Source organism: Schistocerca gregaria, chromosome 1 (genome assembly GCF_023897955.1).
Source record: "Schistocerca gregaria isolate iqSchGreg1 chromosome 1, iqSchGreg1.2, whole genome shotgun sequence".
NCBI lineage: Eukaryota > Metazoa > Arthropoda > Insecta > Orthoptera > Acrididae > Schistocerca > Schistocerca gregaria.
This window is the reverse complement of record NC_064920.1, coordinates 549,401,166-549,418,526: the sequence shown is the minus strand read 5'-3', so window position 1 is coordinate 549,418,526 and position 17,361 is coordinate 549,401,166. Positions and strand designations below refer to the sequence as shown.

The 17,361-nt window shown below is 41.1% G+C and overlaps 1 protein-coding gene across 1 annotated transcript in view; it reads right to left on the bottom strand.

Moving 5' to 3' along the window:
- LOC126356032 (guanine nucleotide-binding protein-like 3 homolog) overlaps positions 1-17,361 on the bottom strand; it is a 91,191-nt gene that overhangs the window by 62,303 nt on the left and 11,527 nt on the right. The window contains exon 3 of the mRNA XM_050006689.1: positions 8,617-8,918. Coding sequence (XP_049862646.1) covers positions 8,617-8,918 — 302 coding nt within the window. The remainder of the gene's footprint in view (positions 1-8,616; positions 8,919-17,361) is intronic.

Genomic DNA, 17,361 nt, shown 5'->3' with positions numbered 1-17,361 from the left:
TACGGTTCATGTCCACGCTGTCGCGGCATGCTACCAGTGTTAAAGAATGCGATGGAGCTCCGTATGCCACGGCAAACTGGCTGACACTGACGGCGGCGGTGCACAAATGCTGCACAGCTAGCGCCATTCGACGGCCAACACCGCGGTTCCTGGTGTGTAGGCTGTGCCGTGCGTGTGATCATTGCTTATACAGCCCTCTCGCAGTGTCCGGAACAAGTATGGTGGGTCTGACACACCGGTGTCAATGTGTTCTTTTTTCCATTTCCAGGAGTGTAGTTTGGACAAGAAGAGAATAGAAGCTTTCGAAATGTGGTGCTACAGAAGAATGCTGAAGATTTGATGGGTAGATCACATAACTAATGAGGAAGTATTGAATAGGATTGTGGAGAAGAGAACTTTGTGGCACAACTTGACCAGAAGAAGGGATCAGTTGGTAGGACATGTTCTGAGGCATCAAGGGATCACCAGTTTAGTATTGGAGGGCAGTGTGGAGGGTAAAAATCGTGGAAGGAGACCAAGAGATGTATACACTAAGCAGATTCAGAAGGATGTAGGTTGCAGTAGGTACTGGGAGATGAAGAAGCTTGCACAGGATAGAGTAGCATGGAGAGCTGCATCAAACCAGTTTCAGGACTGAAGACCACAACAACAACATCCCTCTAAGAGATGCAGTCTAAGACCAGATTGGAAGAAGAAATCAGCCATGTTTTTTTCTAAAAGACCACCCCCCCCCCCCATTTTACCTCACACAATTTAGAGAGACCACAGAAAACTTAAACCCACATGGCTAGGTAGGGATTTGAAACATCATCCTCCAGAATGTGAGACAGGTGTCCTTAAGCTAGGAAACACCAAAATAGTCAAACAAGGTCAAATCTCAGAAAAAGAGTGGATGGGAAAGTATTTAAAAAAATCAGCACACTGAACTTTTGCCAATATAAATACAAATGTATGGGCAGATGCTCGTTCCTAGTAGATTGTTTATTTGTGTGCTAACGCAGAGCTGCTCATTTAATTCACAATGCAAAATGACCAATAATGTGTAATTAGAATCAGTAACAGATTTAACACTTTACAGACAGTCTACCAAGATATTTCTTAGTGATTAACAAAAATGGAAATAAACTGATTGAAGAATTAAGGGGGGACCTCAATGAAATTGACCAAAAATATCAATTTTCGATTTATTTTTTATTTGTTAGTACAACTCGTGGAGAATAAGTTCCCAAAGATTCAATATTGAAATCGCATCCAAAGTGCTTGAAAATTAATTAAAAGTGTGACGTGGCCTCCCTGCCACGTCCACTTTTTGAAGCAGCACTTCAATATCAGCTCATTGAACAACAATTCTGTGTATTACTTTCAACCAAACATGTGCAGGATACATCTAGAAGGCCATGATACATACTCTGGTTTTATAGATCATCTTTGACTCTGTTCCATATCTTATAAACAATAAGATGTGTGGTAGTGGTAACATTCAGATTATAGATGATGGTAAGGGAGTAGGCTTGGCAGCAAATCTGCAAATTATGTGCAAAAAATGCGATGCTGTAGCTCATTCAAAACTACTAACTGTAAAAACTGTTACTATGAAGCTAATATGAGGTTTACCTATGGATTGAGGTGCATTGGAGGTGGGAAAGAAGGGGGAAATTTATTGTGTGGAATAATGAATATGCCAGTGCCATGTCTGAGATTTACACAAATAAACTGTGTACTGGAAAACATAAATTTCTGACTTGTGTGAGGACAGTATGATAGCAACTACAGTAGAAGCTATTGCAGACAATGTCCCGTTAGATGAGAACGATTCTTGTCATGTTAGAACAGATCTTGTGTCATGTGATGGTAAATTCATGAAAAGGGGGCATACGTCTTTATATGGTGTGTCAAGTGTCATAAGTATTGAGACAGGGAAGTTACTAGATATTCAAATTATGAGCAAATTCTGCCATAACTGTGCACTTAGTGGAGAATGTGAAGAAGATGTAAAAGGGCATAACTGCAGCAAAACATCGTCTGGTTCTACTGGTGGAATGGAAGGAGCTGGTACGCAAATTATTTTTAAGAGATCTGTCAAGGAACGTGGTGTCAGATACGTGAAATATCTTGGGGATGGTGACTCCAGTACATACAAGTCTGTGAATGAGAGCAAACTTTATGGAGAACTTTCAACTGAGAAATTTGAATGCATAGATCACATCCAGAAGAGAATGGGATCAAGACTGAGGAAACTTGTCAGCAAAATGAAGAGCAAAAAGTTGGAAGAGGGAAAGGGCACTGGCGGACACAACAGACTTACAAAGAAGATGATAGACTCTCTTCAAGTGTATTACAGCAAGTCTATCAGATAGAACCTATCCAGTGTATATGAGAAGAAAAGTGCAGCATGGGCTACATACTTCCACATGTTGTCAACAGATGAACACCCTATTCATAATCTGTGCCACATTAGCTGGTGTAAATATTTACAAACTGAGAGGGATAACAACCCCCACATTTACAAGGAGATGCTTCCAAATTGTATCCTGGATCTTGTCAAGCCCACTTACAGGTTTCTGGCTGATCCTGCACTTCTCAAAAAGTGTGTTCATGGCAAAACCCAAAATCCAAATGAGTCTCTAAATTCACTCAAAACAATGCCCTATAAACACATTTGCATCTGCTACAGTTGTCAGAATTGCAACTTATGATGCAGTTATTGTATTTAATGATGGGAACATCGGGAGGATGAAGGTATTAGAAAGAATGGGCATAGGAAATTTTACTCAAGACATACTGAGAAAATAGATTTACAGTGTGTCTCTGCAGCTGAAAAGTCAGTTGAAGACCTGGTAAAGGAAAGAAGGCAGACAACAAGACACCAGAAGAGAAGCCTTGAAGGGAAAGACGACCCAGAGTACAAATGTGGTGCCTTCTCTTCTGAAGAAGTGACGTAAGGAAAAAAGTTAGGTTGAACTTTAAATTGTTTCCTGAAAAGTTTGTTTTTTAAAGTTTATGTACATTTTCCTCAGATTCTATGAATGCTAGAATTATGAAATTTTGTACACACATTTCTGTAAACATAATAAACGCTATCTCAAGAGCAAATTTTGAAATTCTGATTGCAAGCTGAGACATGGGGCAAAGTGCTTGGAAATTTGAATGAATTTAAAATTGTACTTATGGAATTATAATTAAAAAATTATGAAAATTGACCTATTTGACCTGTTCCAAAAACCTCGTGAGAGAAGCTTACAAGATATAAAGAGATGAAACAGAGAAATTTTTGTAGAAATCTCTTGAACAGCTTCTGAGAAAAAGGAAGAAACTTCCAAATGGGAAAAATATATTAAACACAAAGATTCCAAGACTTACCAAACGGGAAAGTGCCGGTAGACAGGCACAATAAAATAAAAACAAACACACACACACACACACACACACACACACACACACACACACACACACACAAAATTTCGAGCTTTCACAACCGGCGGCTGTTTCGTCAGGAAAGAGGGAAGGAAAAGGAAAGATGAAAGGATGTGGGTTTTAAGGGAGAGGGTAAGGAGTCATTCCAATCCCGGGAGCGGAAAGACTTACCTTAGGGGGAAAAAAAGGACACACACACACACACACACACACACACACACACACACACACATCCATCCATCCATACATACACAGACACAAGCAGAAAGACTTACCTTAGGGGGAAAAAAGGAAAGGTGTAGTCGCGCGCACACACACATATGCATCCGCACATACACAGACACAAGCAGACATCCGAACTCCGGAGATGGGAACTTGCCCTTCAGTATATCCTCTCTTCTCGATATCCGCCAGGCCTCAACCTCTGCTAATTTCAAGTTGCCACCGCTCATACCTCACCTGTCTTTCAACAACTTCTTTGCCTCTGTACTTCCGCCTCGACTGACATCTCTGCCCGATCTCTTTGCCTTTACAAATGTCTGCTTGTGTCTGTGTATGTGCGGATGGATGGATGGATGTGTGTGTGTGTGTGTGTGTGTGTGTGTGTGTGTGTGTGTGTGTGTGTGCGCGCGCGCGCGAGCGAGTGTACACCTGTCCTTTTTTCCCCCTAAGGGAAGTCTTTCCGCTCCCGGGATTGGAATGACTCCTTACCCTCTCCCTTAAAACCCACATCCTTTCGTCTTTCCCTCTCCTTCCCTCTTTTCTGAAGAAGCAACCATTGGTTGCGAAAGCTAGTAATTTTGTGTGAGTGTTTGTGTGTTATTTTATTGTGCCTGTCTACTGGCGCTTTCCCGCTTGGTAAGTCTTGGAATCTTTGTTTTTAATGTATTTTTCCCATGTGAAAGTTTCTTTCTATTTTATTTACATCATTAATTTGAACCCAACAATTACGTTTGTTATTGTCTCTGTTGCATTTCGAAATCTTTTCTATCATCTTACTTTCTCTTTTTGTTTGTACAAGTAGTTTCACTTTGTATTCATCTTCCCTTTTTCCGTAATCTACCATACATTTTATCCTGCCTAATTATACTCAATAATACGTAATTTACTTCCAAACCATAACCTAAAAACTTTTAACGCTTTCAACATTACCGCTGCTATAAAATACACTGTTCCAAGTTTACAAACATTTCGTGTAAACTCGTGAATACTATTTCACAGCTTCAGTTCCTTTCACCCATTAAACAACCATCTCAGCTATTTCCAACAACTTTCATTTTATTTCCATTCCCATTTTTCCCACATAACCGATCATTTTTTAGCAGCTTCTCACAGGTTTAAACGTTATTATTTCTTCGTCAAACAATTGTTAGCCTCATTTTCATAATCTGCCAGTACATAACCAGTCCATGGAATACATTTACACACAGTTTTTTTCGAAATTTTTCCTGAATTTCCCCACCCTTTAACGTGTTTTGGAGACAACACAACCACCTAACCTTTGTACCCATTGTTGTTCACCAACCTAAGTTCAGCACAGGATCAACATAGCTCATCTCAAACTAACACTTTTTTCGATTTTTTTCACACCTTTATCTCTCCCTATATATATATCTATTAATTTTCACTTTTACCTCATGTTACCCTTTCCACCTTCTAATACCGTGTCAACCTCACAATATCCCTACAACCACCCCATTAAATTTTATTTACATTCCCTCCGCAAACATGCCTTCATCCTAGCCAGATTACGCTCCCATATTTTATTTACTCAGGCTTTTCTGACATTTGGCATTACCCCCAAAGACCTCACACTTAAAGTTCCCATCAGTCCTTATACCAGTTCCAAACTGCAGAATCCATAGCCCTCATCTGCCTAATCCTTCACCTATTCGTCGACTCGGTCAATGAACACACCCGTCAACTCCTATCCCAAATCTAAGTCCTCAATCTTTCCTCTCCCACATCCACACCGGCTGTTCATAGCATCATCCTACACGCCAACCGCAAATTAGAATAGCATGCCACCCTCCACCTCAAAAAACTATCCAATCTCCTGGTTTAGCACCTCTGGAAAGGCAACTCACTCACCCTTCACAACCTTTCCAACAAACCTCAACCTCCTCTCATTGCACACAGACCCAGTCTCTCCCATCTACTCAATCTCCCAATTCCAGCTCCACTCCCACCAACACCTCAAAATTCTAGTCAACACAATCTGGAACCACAACACCCCAATTCAGTAGTTAACCTTCCCTCCAAACCCCTCTCCCAATCCGAAACCTCTGTCCTATCCAAAGGCCTCACCTTCAGCCCCACTCCCAGGTTCAACCAAACTGCCCTTGTCAAAGATTTATTGTCCTACACTCGTAGTCTCTGCTGGAAATATCACTTTGTCACAAAGAAAAATAATCCTGATCCCACTCCTAACGATCCAGCTCCCCAAGACACTATCCAAATTGAACCCTGCCTGGACCAGTTCCGTCCTCCATCACAACGGGACCCACCTCCTCTTCCTCAAAATCACCCTCTCCAAACCTTCCAGGAATTTCTCACTTCCAGCCTTGCCTCTCAGTCTTTCTTGAAAAACCTTAATCCTACTCCCAACATCACCACAGCCGAAGCCCAGGCTATCCGTGATCTGAAAGCTGACCGATCCATCATCATTCTTCCGGCTGACAAGGGTTCCACGACCGTGGTACTTGATCGTCGGGAGTATGTGGCTGAGGCACTGTGTCAGCTTTCAGACAAATCTACATACAAAATTTTCCAAGGTAATCCCATTCCTGATTCCCAGCCAGAGCTTCAAGGAATCCTCAGAACCTTAGGCCCCCTACAAAACCTTTCACCTGACCCCTCCGACACCTCGCACTCCTACCTTTTACCTACTTCCTAAAATTCACAAACCCAAACATCCCGGCCGGCCCATTGTAGCTGCTTACCAAGCCCCCACAGAACGTATCTCTGCCTACGTAGATCAACACCTTCAACCCATTACATGCAGTCTCCCATCCTTCATCAAAGACACCAACCACTTTCTCGAACGCCTGGAATCCTTACCCAGTCTGTTACCCCCGGAAACCATCCTTGTAACCATTGATGCCACTTCCCTATACACAAATATCCCGCTCGTCCAGGGCCTCGCTGCAATGGAGCACTTCCTTTCACGCCGATCACCTGCCGCCCTACCTAAAACCTCTTTCCTCATCACTTTAGCCAGCTTCATCCTGACCCACAACTTCTTCACTTTTGAAGGCCAGACATACCAACAATTAAAGGGAATAGCCATGGGAACCAGGATGGCCCCCTCGTATGCCAACCTATTTATGGGTCGCTTAGAGGAAGCCTTCTTGGTTACCCAAGCCTGCCAACCCAAAGTTTGGTACAGATTTATTGATGACATCTTCATTATCTGGACTCACAGTGAAGAACAACTCCAGAATTTCCTCTCCAACCTCAACTCCTTTGGTTCCATTAGATTCACCTGGTCCTACTCCAAATCCCATGCCACTTTCCTTGACGTAGACCTCCATCTGTCCAATGGCCAGCTTCACACATTCGTCCACATCAAACCCACCAGCTAGCAACAGTACCTCCTTTATGACAGCTGCCACCCATTCCATATCAAACGGTCCCTTCCCTATAGCCTAGGCCTTCGTGGCAAACCAATCTGCTCCAGTCCTGAATCCCTGAACCATTACACCAACAACCTGAAAACACCTTTCGCATCCCGCAACTACCCTCTCGACCTGGTACAGAAGCAAATAACCATAGCCACTTCCTCATCCCCTCAAACCCAGAACCTCTCACAGAAGAACCCCAAAAGTGCCCCACTTGTGACAGGATACTTCCCAAGACTGGATCAGACTCTGAATGTGGCTCTCCAGCAGGGATATGACTTCCTAAAATCCTGCCCCGAAATGAGATCCATCCTTCATGAAATCCTCCCCAATCCACGAAGAGTGCCTTTCTGCCGTCCACCTAACCTTCGTAACATCTTGGTTCATCCCTATGAAATCCCCAAACCACCTTCCCTACCCTCTGGCTCCTACCCTTGTAACCGCCCCTGGTGTAAAACCTGTTCTATGCAACCTCCCACCACCACCTACTCCAGTCCTGTAACCCGGAAGGTGTACACGATCAAAGGCAAAGCCACGTGTGAAAGCACCCACGTGATTTACCAACTGACCTGCCTACACTGTGACGCTTTCTATGTGGGAATGACCAGCAACAAACTGTCCATTCACATGAATGGACACAGGCAGACAGTGTTTGTTGGTAATGAGGATCACCCTGTGGCTAAACATGCCGTGGTGCACAGCCAGCAAATCTTGGCACAGTGTTACACCGTCCGAGATATCTGGATACTTCCCACCAACACCAACCTATCCGAACTCCGGAGATGGGAACTTGCCCTTCAGTATATCCTCTCTTCTCGATATCCGCCAGGCCTCAACCTCCACTAATTTCAAGTTGCCGCCACTCATACCTCACCTGTCTTTCAACAACTTCTTTGCCTCTGTACTTCCGCCTCGACTGACATCTCTGCCCGACCTCTTTGCCTTTACAAATGTCTGCTTGTGTCTGTGTATGTGCGGATGGATATGTGTGTGTGTGCGCGCGACTGTATACCAGTCCTTTTTTCCCCCCTAAGGTAAGTCTTTCCACTCCCAGGATTGGAATGAGACTTACCCTTTCCCTTAAAACCCACATCCTTTCTTCTTTCCCTCTTTCCTGAAGAAGCAACTATTGGTTGAGAAAGCTAGTAATTTTGTGTGTGTGTGTTTGTGTGTTATTTTATTGTGCCTGTCTACTGGCACTTTCCTGATATATATATGAGCTGAATATATATAATCAAAGGATTTTATATGTAAATGTGTTACTTTCATGTAATGTTAGAAATAGATCATCACTATGAACATTTATTTTATTTTAAAAGGCACTTCATATTTCCAAGACTTTGGCTTGTAAACACTTCAATTGGGACATGAGGAAAAAGGCGACAGAGGCAGAGTGAGAGTTGAGCAGATATAGAACCCTCTCCATAATTTTTAGGTATTTCGTCAGTGAAAGAAATCGGAAGCTTTCAAACACATGACACACAACCTGCAAAGAAAGCTTTATTTTTTGGGAAATACAAGAAGAAATTCTCAGCAAAAAGTGGATGATCATAGAAAGTAAGAACTGTAGATTAAATTTTACCTTTTTGAATTCTCTGTAATATGACTGCAACCTATCAACTTTGGTATATTTAACACCATCATCATTAGATGTAATGTTCAAAGCCTCGTGAACTTTTTCCTTCTTTCCAGCTTCAGTAACAAGAGTCGACAAAGTGGCAGATTTTTGTGCTGTTTCCTTTTCTTTCTTCTTTTTCTCTTTTAACTCCTGCCTTATCCTCTGCTTTTCTTCTTCTTGTTTCTTCTTCAAAGCTTCAACTTCTTTTAATATGTCTTCTTTGAAAGGGCATATGTTTGGAACCTGAATAATTTTGTTTTTCTTGGCTAGAATGATGAATAATATGAAATCAGCATCAACATATTGCATGTTAAAATTACATATGTAAAGCCAGAGCAGCAGCAGCAGCAGCAGCAGCAGTGGCGAGAGAAAGAGAGAGAGAGAGAGAGAGAGAGAGAGAGAGAGAGAGAGAGAGAGAGAGAGAGGGGTGTGTGGAAGTTGGCACTAATCAAAGTGGTGGGAACAGTCCAAAAATAATACTTACAGAAATGACAGTAAAATTGTATAAAATACTAAAACATGCAAACTGAAAGTGAGAGTGCATTTGTATGTGCTTATGCTTCATTCAACCTCTCAAATGTTTAGTTCAGGAGTATCTTTAACCAGTGCAGTTGTTCTATTCAGCACAGATTTTCAGGTATTGTAAAAATAAGTAAATAACATTCATCACACCGTGAGACCACGTAACAGTTACATTGCTGGCAGTGGATAAATAATGTGTGAAAACGAAAAAATGGTCAATTGGCTCTGAGCACTATGGGATTTAACATCTGAGGTCATCAGTCCCCTAGAACTAAGTAAACATAACTACCCTAAGGACATAACACACATCCATACCCGAGGCAGGATTCGAACCTGCGACCATAGCAGTCGTGCGGTTCCAGACTGAAGCGCCTAGAACCACTCGGCCACACCGGCCAGTGAACGTGAAAACAAATACACTTCAATCACTTCTAATACACACATGTCAATGATGATTGCAACTATACAGGATACTGGATGGTGCCATTGCATGTCTTTTTCCGGAAATGTAAAAGCGAATGAGAAGCAAATCAAAACATTTAGAGCCACTCTCATACCCTGCAGAAAAGCAAAGCATGACCTATATACAAATAAAACAGACTCTCCTTCTAAATATTAAAGACAAAGAAATTGCGATGAATGACAAGAAAGATCAATGATGCTGAATTGTACTTTTGTGACATTCAACTGAAATCAAAGAAAATATGTAATTCTGTTTTAAAATCTGAAAAAATAAAATCATCATCATCATTTAAGACTGATTATGCCTTTCAGAGTTCAGTCTGAAGCATAGTCCCCCTTATAAAATTCCTCCATGATCCCCTATTCAGTCTTAACAAAGGTGCCTCTTCTGATGTTAAGCCTATAACTTCAAAATCATTCTTAACCAAATCCAGGTACCTTCGCCTTGGTCTAAAAAAATAAAAAAAAAAATTAAAAAAAAAGTAGCACACTGCAGCAGAAAGTGTCAGTAATTGTAACTCTGTACACACACACACACACACACACACACACACACACACACACACACACACAAGCTTTCACAACCCAAGGTTACTTCATCAGGAAAGAGGGGAAGGAGAGGGAAAGACGAAAGGATGTGGGTTTTAAGGGAGAGGGTAAGGAGTCATTCCAATCCTGAAAGTGGAAAGACTTACCTTCAGGGGAAAAAAAGGACAGGTATACACTCGCTCACATACACATATACAGACACAGCCAGACAAACACACATAGAGTTCAAACGTTATCCAAGTAAGAAAGTAGAATGCAATTTCTGACTTGTGCGGGGTACATGGCACAATAGATTTGTGACGAAGGGAGAAGTAATTAAAACTATAAGGATTTTTTATGACATTTTAATTCTGTCAGTGATGGCAAAGGACTTGGAAGATCAATTGAACCAAACAGATAAAGAGTAAAAATGAGATTACAAGAGGTACAACAACAAAAGTAAAATATGGGAAATGATTTGTAGACATATTTAATTAGGCAATGTTGACAAAATTCAATTACATAATGGAATAACAAAACTAGCAGATTAGTTTCGCTATTTACACAACAAAAGAATGGATGGTGGCTACATTAAAGGGGATATAAAATGCAGACTGGCAAAATTAAGAAAGGTGTTTCTGAAAAGAGAAATATTTTATCAGCTGATATAAATGAACTGTAAGTGTTAGGAAGTGTTTCTTGAAAATATTTTTATAAAGTGTAGACTTGTAAAGAATTGAAACATGGGAGGTAAACATACAGGCAACAAGACGATAAAAGTTTTTCAAATGTGGTGCTACAGAAAACTCTTGTACATCTGACAGGTAGATTGGACAACTAATGAAGAAATAATAAATTGAATTAGGGAGGAAAGAAATCGACAAGTGAATTTAGCTAAAGGGAGGGATAAGCTTATAGGATTCATCCTGAAGCATCACGGAATATTCCATTTGATGATGGAAGTAAGTGCTGTGGGGTAAAAATCATAGAAAGAGACTTGATTGCATAATCAGATTCAAGCGGATTTAGATTGCAGCAGTCATGCTCAGCTGAGAGGGGAGAACTCGATCAAACCATCTTCAGGCTGAAAACCACAGTGACAATGACGACAATAATAGCAGCAGCAGAGACAACAACTGAATTCACAGAGTATCCGTCTCTCAATTTTCAGAAAGCATTTGATGTCATTCTATATGTTCCGTACTCAACAAAATATGTGCTTATGTAATATCGAATCAGGTATGCAGTTTTAATGGTGGTTTGTTAGCAAGTGCACAACAGCACTCAGTAGCCTAATATCCAGGTGCCGAAATATCCTTAAGATGGATAACAATACTACAGGAAATTGAAAGAACATATTATCAGAATTTAATAGATGGCTAACCTATAGACAACGAGCAGTGTTGGCCAAGGCATTTATCTTCTACGTTACACAGGATGGCAAGGTGTGTGTTTGCATAACTGACTGGAGGACTGTTTTTGGTAGCCAAATAAGAAGCAGCGGCATACGTGATGTATTCTGAACACCAAAACTGACATCACTTAGTATTCTCTAGAAATTATTTGTAATTACATTCAGTCAGGAAATGTTGCCTTAAATTGGGATTACCAGTGCTTTTCATTATTTTTTCTTATGTTCTGAAATGAAAGTTATGTGAATGACAGTTGTGCCACCCATAGTGTATGTTAGGTTCCAAGATAATAGTTTGGTTGTGAACTGATAAAGTCAACAAACATGTCATTGAAAGAAAAAGCTTGGGTATATTTACTGGACAGTTCAAGTAGTGATTCAGTTGTGTATTATTTTCCACGAAATTATTTACATAGTTACTGAGAATATTTTGAGAACTCAGGGGATTAGGGCAACAAATTTTGTGACATGGTAGGCTTTGGGACAACTACTTCAACAAATTGTTGAAACAAATGTAGTGTTTCTAATGCTTGTTCACGGCATACTTAAATTAGCTATTCATTAGATTAGACTGATGAGTTTATGGGAACAAAGCACTAGGTCATCACACATTATACACTTTGAGCACCACATCAATGATATTCCTCAAAAAGAAATGAGGAGGACAGCCAAAATGACCATCAGTATGTTTAGCTGGGATGGAAAAAGTGGAAAGGAAGTATAAAGGAAAGCTAAATTACCATAAGATAGGGTGAACTATATCAGTTAAAAACAGCCCAAACACCCCATGCAGCATCACAGATACTCCTTACTGATATTGAAATGGGGTGGATACAGCTGCAAGCTTTGGAATTTTTGTCATCATAGAAGGTAGGCCTGTGGAATGTCCCAAGTTCCAGCTACAAGGATGTAAAAAACTCTTTGGAAAGAATTACTGTGGTGGACAATGGAATGTTCAGCTGTTGTGATACAGCTCTTGCTTCCAGCTTTATCAGTCATGGCAACAGTAGCTTCTTTAACAATTTGTGGCGCAATTGGCAGTCGGCCTCTCCCCAGGAGCAATACCCAAATTGCCAGCTAACTTGAACTTCCAAATCATTTTCTTCAACCCCAGTGCAGAAATAGGACTTCTCCATATTCTTTTAGTGCACCATATTCGCAAAGAGCGGCAGCACTACTGTAGTTGTTCTGATAGAGCAGCTTTACAAGTAAAGTCCTCCTCAAATTGTACGGACCCATGTTGAGTGTATGCAACTATAAAGCACATTGATATTTGAGTTTTAACACTATGTCACCATATCAGTACCAGCACCAGCACCTAATGGCAAGTCATGAAACTAACACTACTAACAATGCAAAGTCTCCAGCAAATATTGCCTGGATATCATTCCTGTAAAGTTGAGTACTCATATGGAAAATTGTTTTCCATCTACACTGGCTCAAGCAGCATAAGTTTAATTATAACCTCCCTGTGAACCTGCAAGGGTCTGCAATGAATCTCCAGTTGTCCCCCCCCCCCCCCCCCCCCCAAAAAAAAAAACCCAACACCAGTGGGGTCTTTGGTTCACTGGAAGTGCTTCCTGAAATTTGAGTTTTCCTTTTAAATATAAGGTGCTACCATATTCAGCAGAATTTCAAAACTGGAAGATGAGATCCTAGTTAAGTTACAGAAAGCTGATCCTAGTGCAGTTACAAAAAGCTGCAGTCTTCCATATTCATCACATGGAGGTTATTCCCACCACTTCTTGTTTAGTTTGATTACTTCCCACTATGTCTCTAAACTTGCTGCAATTTTAGAGCGTTAACAGTGCAGCGCCATGTATCAATACAGTTTTCGAGTCATTGGACATAGCATAGCAGACAATCTAGATACAAAATGAGAAAGAAAGGTGCAGACAATGCAAGTACATCCCGAGAAATAGTTGCCACTAGTGTTGATAAAGATTTTAACAAGAAGCAATGTTTCAAACTTGTTGTAAACAGTGCAGGAATCATTTTTGCAACAAAAACATGTTTCTAATGGCAGTATGGACAAGGCTTCACGTTACAACAATGAGGAATGTAGAACTGTACACATAACTCAATCACAAGGTTGGACCAGGCCAGCTTACTAGCCACCTCTGCCCAAGAGTTAGCACGACCACATTCTCTAGTCTTCAAATAAGATAACACAACCTACAGTTTCGAATAAAGTTTAAAACTAAGTAACCTCCTTGAATGACACCAGCTAAAACTGAGGATAATGAGCCTTATAGCTTCAGTGATTGCTTCATTACAGTAGAAGTAGGGCACTCTACTAAAATGTGCAGCGCTGATAACGGACATTACATCTGCATTAAGATGCAGCGACATGTTTAAAGATTTGTTCATGTGTCAGTCAACTGTGGCACAGAACTGTAGATCCTCAGCAGGATGTATTGCATGGATACAATCTTTCACAGTACATAGCTTAATAGTACAATATGCATTAGATGAGGTATGTGCCAAGCAAGATTGTAAGAGACGGAGAAGAGCCACCATGGTACAACAACTGAGTTAGAAAACTGCTGTGGAAGCAAAGGGAACTTCACAGCAAACATAAACATAGGCAAAGCCTTGCAGACAAACAAAAATTACACGAAGCGAAATGTAGTGTGAGAGGGCTATGCGAGAGACGTTCAATGAATTCGAAAGTAAAGTTCTATGTACTGACTTGGCAGAAAATCCTAAGGAATTTTGGTCTTATGTCAAAGCGGTAGGTGGAGCAAAGAAAAATGTCCAGACACTCTGTGACCAAAATGGTACTGAAACAGAGGATGACAGACTAAAGGCCGAAATACTAAATGTCTTTTTCCAAAGCTGTTTCACAGAGGAAGACTGCACTGTAGTTCCCTCTCTAGATTGTCACACAGATGACAGAATGGTAGACATCGAAATAGACAACAGAGGGATAGAGAAACAATTAAAATCGCTCAAAAGAGGAAAGGCCGGTGGACCTGATGGGATACCACTTTGATCTTACACAGAATACACGAAGGAACTTGGCCCCCCTTCTTGCAGCGGTGGACCTGATGGGATACCACTTTGATCTTACACAGAATACACGAAGGAACTTGGCCCCCCTTCTTGCAGCGGTGTACCATAGGTCTCTAGAAGAGCGTAGCGTTCCAAAAGATTGGAAAAGGGCACAGGTTATCCCCGTTTTCGAGGAGGGACATCGATCAGATGTGCAAAACTATAGACCTATATCTCTAACGTCGATCAGTTGTAGAATTTTGGAACACGTATTGTGTTCGAGTATAATGACTTTTCTGGTGACTAGAAATCTACTCTGTAGGCATCAGCATGGTTTTCAAAAAAAGAGAATCATGTGAAACCCAGCTTGCGCTATTTGTCCACGAGACTCAGAGGGCAATAGACACGGGTTCCCAGGCAGATGCCATATTTCTTTACTATGGCAAGGCATTCGATACAGTTCCCCACAGTCATTTAATGAACAAAGTAAGAGCATATGGACTATCAGACCAATTGTGTGATTGGATTGAAGAGTTCCTAGATAACAGAAAGCACCATGTCATTCTCAATGGAAAGAAGTCTTCCGAAGTAAGAGTGATTTCAGGTGTGCAGAAGGGGAGTGTCCTAGGACTGTTGCTATTCACAATATACATAAATGACCTTGGGGATAAAATTGGAAGTTCACTGAGGCTTTTTGCGGATGATGCTGTAGTATATCGAGAGGTCATAACAAACGAAAATTGTACTGAAATGCAGGAGGATCTGCAATGAATTGACAAATGGTGCACGGAATGGCAATTAAATCTCAATGTAGACATGTGTAATGTGCTGCGAATACATAGAAAGAAAGACCATTTATCATTTAGCTACAATATAGTAGGTCAGCAACTGGAAGCAGTTAATTCCAAAAATTATCTGGAAGTAGGCATTAGGAGTGATTTAAAATTAATCGTCGGTAAAACAGGTGCCAGACTGAGATTCATTGGAAGAATCCTAAGGAAACACAATCCGAAAACAAAGGAAGTAGGTTACAGTACACTTGTTCGCCCACTGCTTGAATGGTTGGGTTGATAGAAGAGATAGAGAAGATCCAATAGAGAGCAGCGCGCTTCGTTACAGGATCATTTAGTAATCGCAAAAGCGTTACGGAGATGACAGATAAGCTCCAGTGGAAGACTTTGCAGGAGAGATGCTCAGTAGTTCGGTACGGGCTTTTGTTGAAGTTTCGTGAACATACCTACACCGAGGAGTCAAGCAGTATATTGCTCCCGCCTACGTATATCTCACAAAGAGACCATGGGGATAAAATCAGAGAGATTAGAGCCCACACAGGTTCATGCAGACAATCCATCTTTCCACGAACAATACAAGACTGGAATAGAAAAGAGAACCGATAGAGGTACTCAAAGTACCCTCCGCCACACACCGTCGGGTGACTTGCTGAGTATGGATGTAGATGTACATGTAGATAGTGTCAGCTACTGCATAACACTTCTTATTCCATGACACTAGAAGTTGTTGGGATAGGGTCCTCTGTAAATCGAGGCACGGTGTCCCTTATTCAGGGCATCGTTTCTTGGCCAAATTATCCGACTGTTCTTTTCCTGCAATTCCAATGTCACTAGGGATCCTCCCTGTGTCTTGGAGCTCAAAGAGAAAGTCTTCAATGAATGATATGGTGTTGGAGTTGCAGGTAGCAGTAAGTTATAGCTTGTAAACTTCTCAAAGTGTCACTGCAAGTAAGGAAAGTTTCTTGTAGGCAGATGTGGATGTGTCTAATCACATAATGGCCACTAGTTCGACAGTAAAAACACACTATTCTCATGGTAGGGAATGCTGCTCACCACCACCTGTATGTGTGAAAGCAGAGTTCGTTAGGTCATCAACATAAGATCCACCAGTGTAAATGGTTTCCCTATACTGTCATTCTTTCATCGCTGAAAAAAAAAAAAAATGTAGTAGTACAGGAGGTGTTTGAGAGAACGATCGTGAGAGAGGGTTCACAATGGTCATTGTAATTTAGAGAGGAGGGATTGTAGACAAGCTGATATCGGAACATAAGACCTAGTACATTATTGTGGAGGTTGTGTACTTTTATCCGGGAAGAGAATATAATGATACAGCTGATCTCTGATGCTATGTACATGTACAATGTAGTTAAGTAATAGTTGGAGGCATCAAACCAGTAAAGGGGGCATCCCTGCCTCTCACAGGAAACTATTTATGAGGTCTGTCCAAAAGCCATGAGCTAAGTCTCACCCCACAGTGTTGTATTGGAGCTAAAGGTCATAACAGAAATGGAGCTGCCAATCCATAGCCCAGACTACTTAAGTCCAATGATGATTGTTTTATGAAGTCACAAAAAGGTGAAGTGATAGATGCCCAAAAAATTGTATGAAGCAGCATACAGCATTAAAGTTTGTCTAGTATTGTTGTTTCAATTGGTGTATATGCACCAGCCCTGTCGGCTTAGCATCATAATTAGTCCTAGGAAGTGGTATGTTTCTAATACTTAACATAAATCACAATGCAATAAAGATCTGGGTGTGCTGGAGAATTTGGTAATGGCAGAAGTGCATTGCTCCTGTTTTGGAAGTAGTAAATTGAAAACCATGGGGAGGGGTCCCAAGATTCGGCTTCCCTTACGGTGCCCTATAGTTAACGTTCTGTGACATTCACATTTGAAGAACCATAATAGATGCAAAACTAATCAACATACAGGCAAGATCAGACTATAGGGGCCACAGCCTCTATAAATCCTTTAACCGCTGTTAGGAAAAAGGTTACCATCA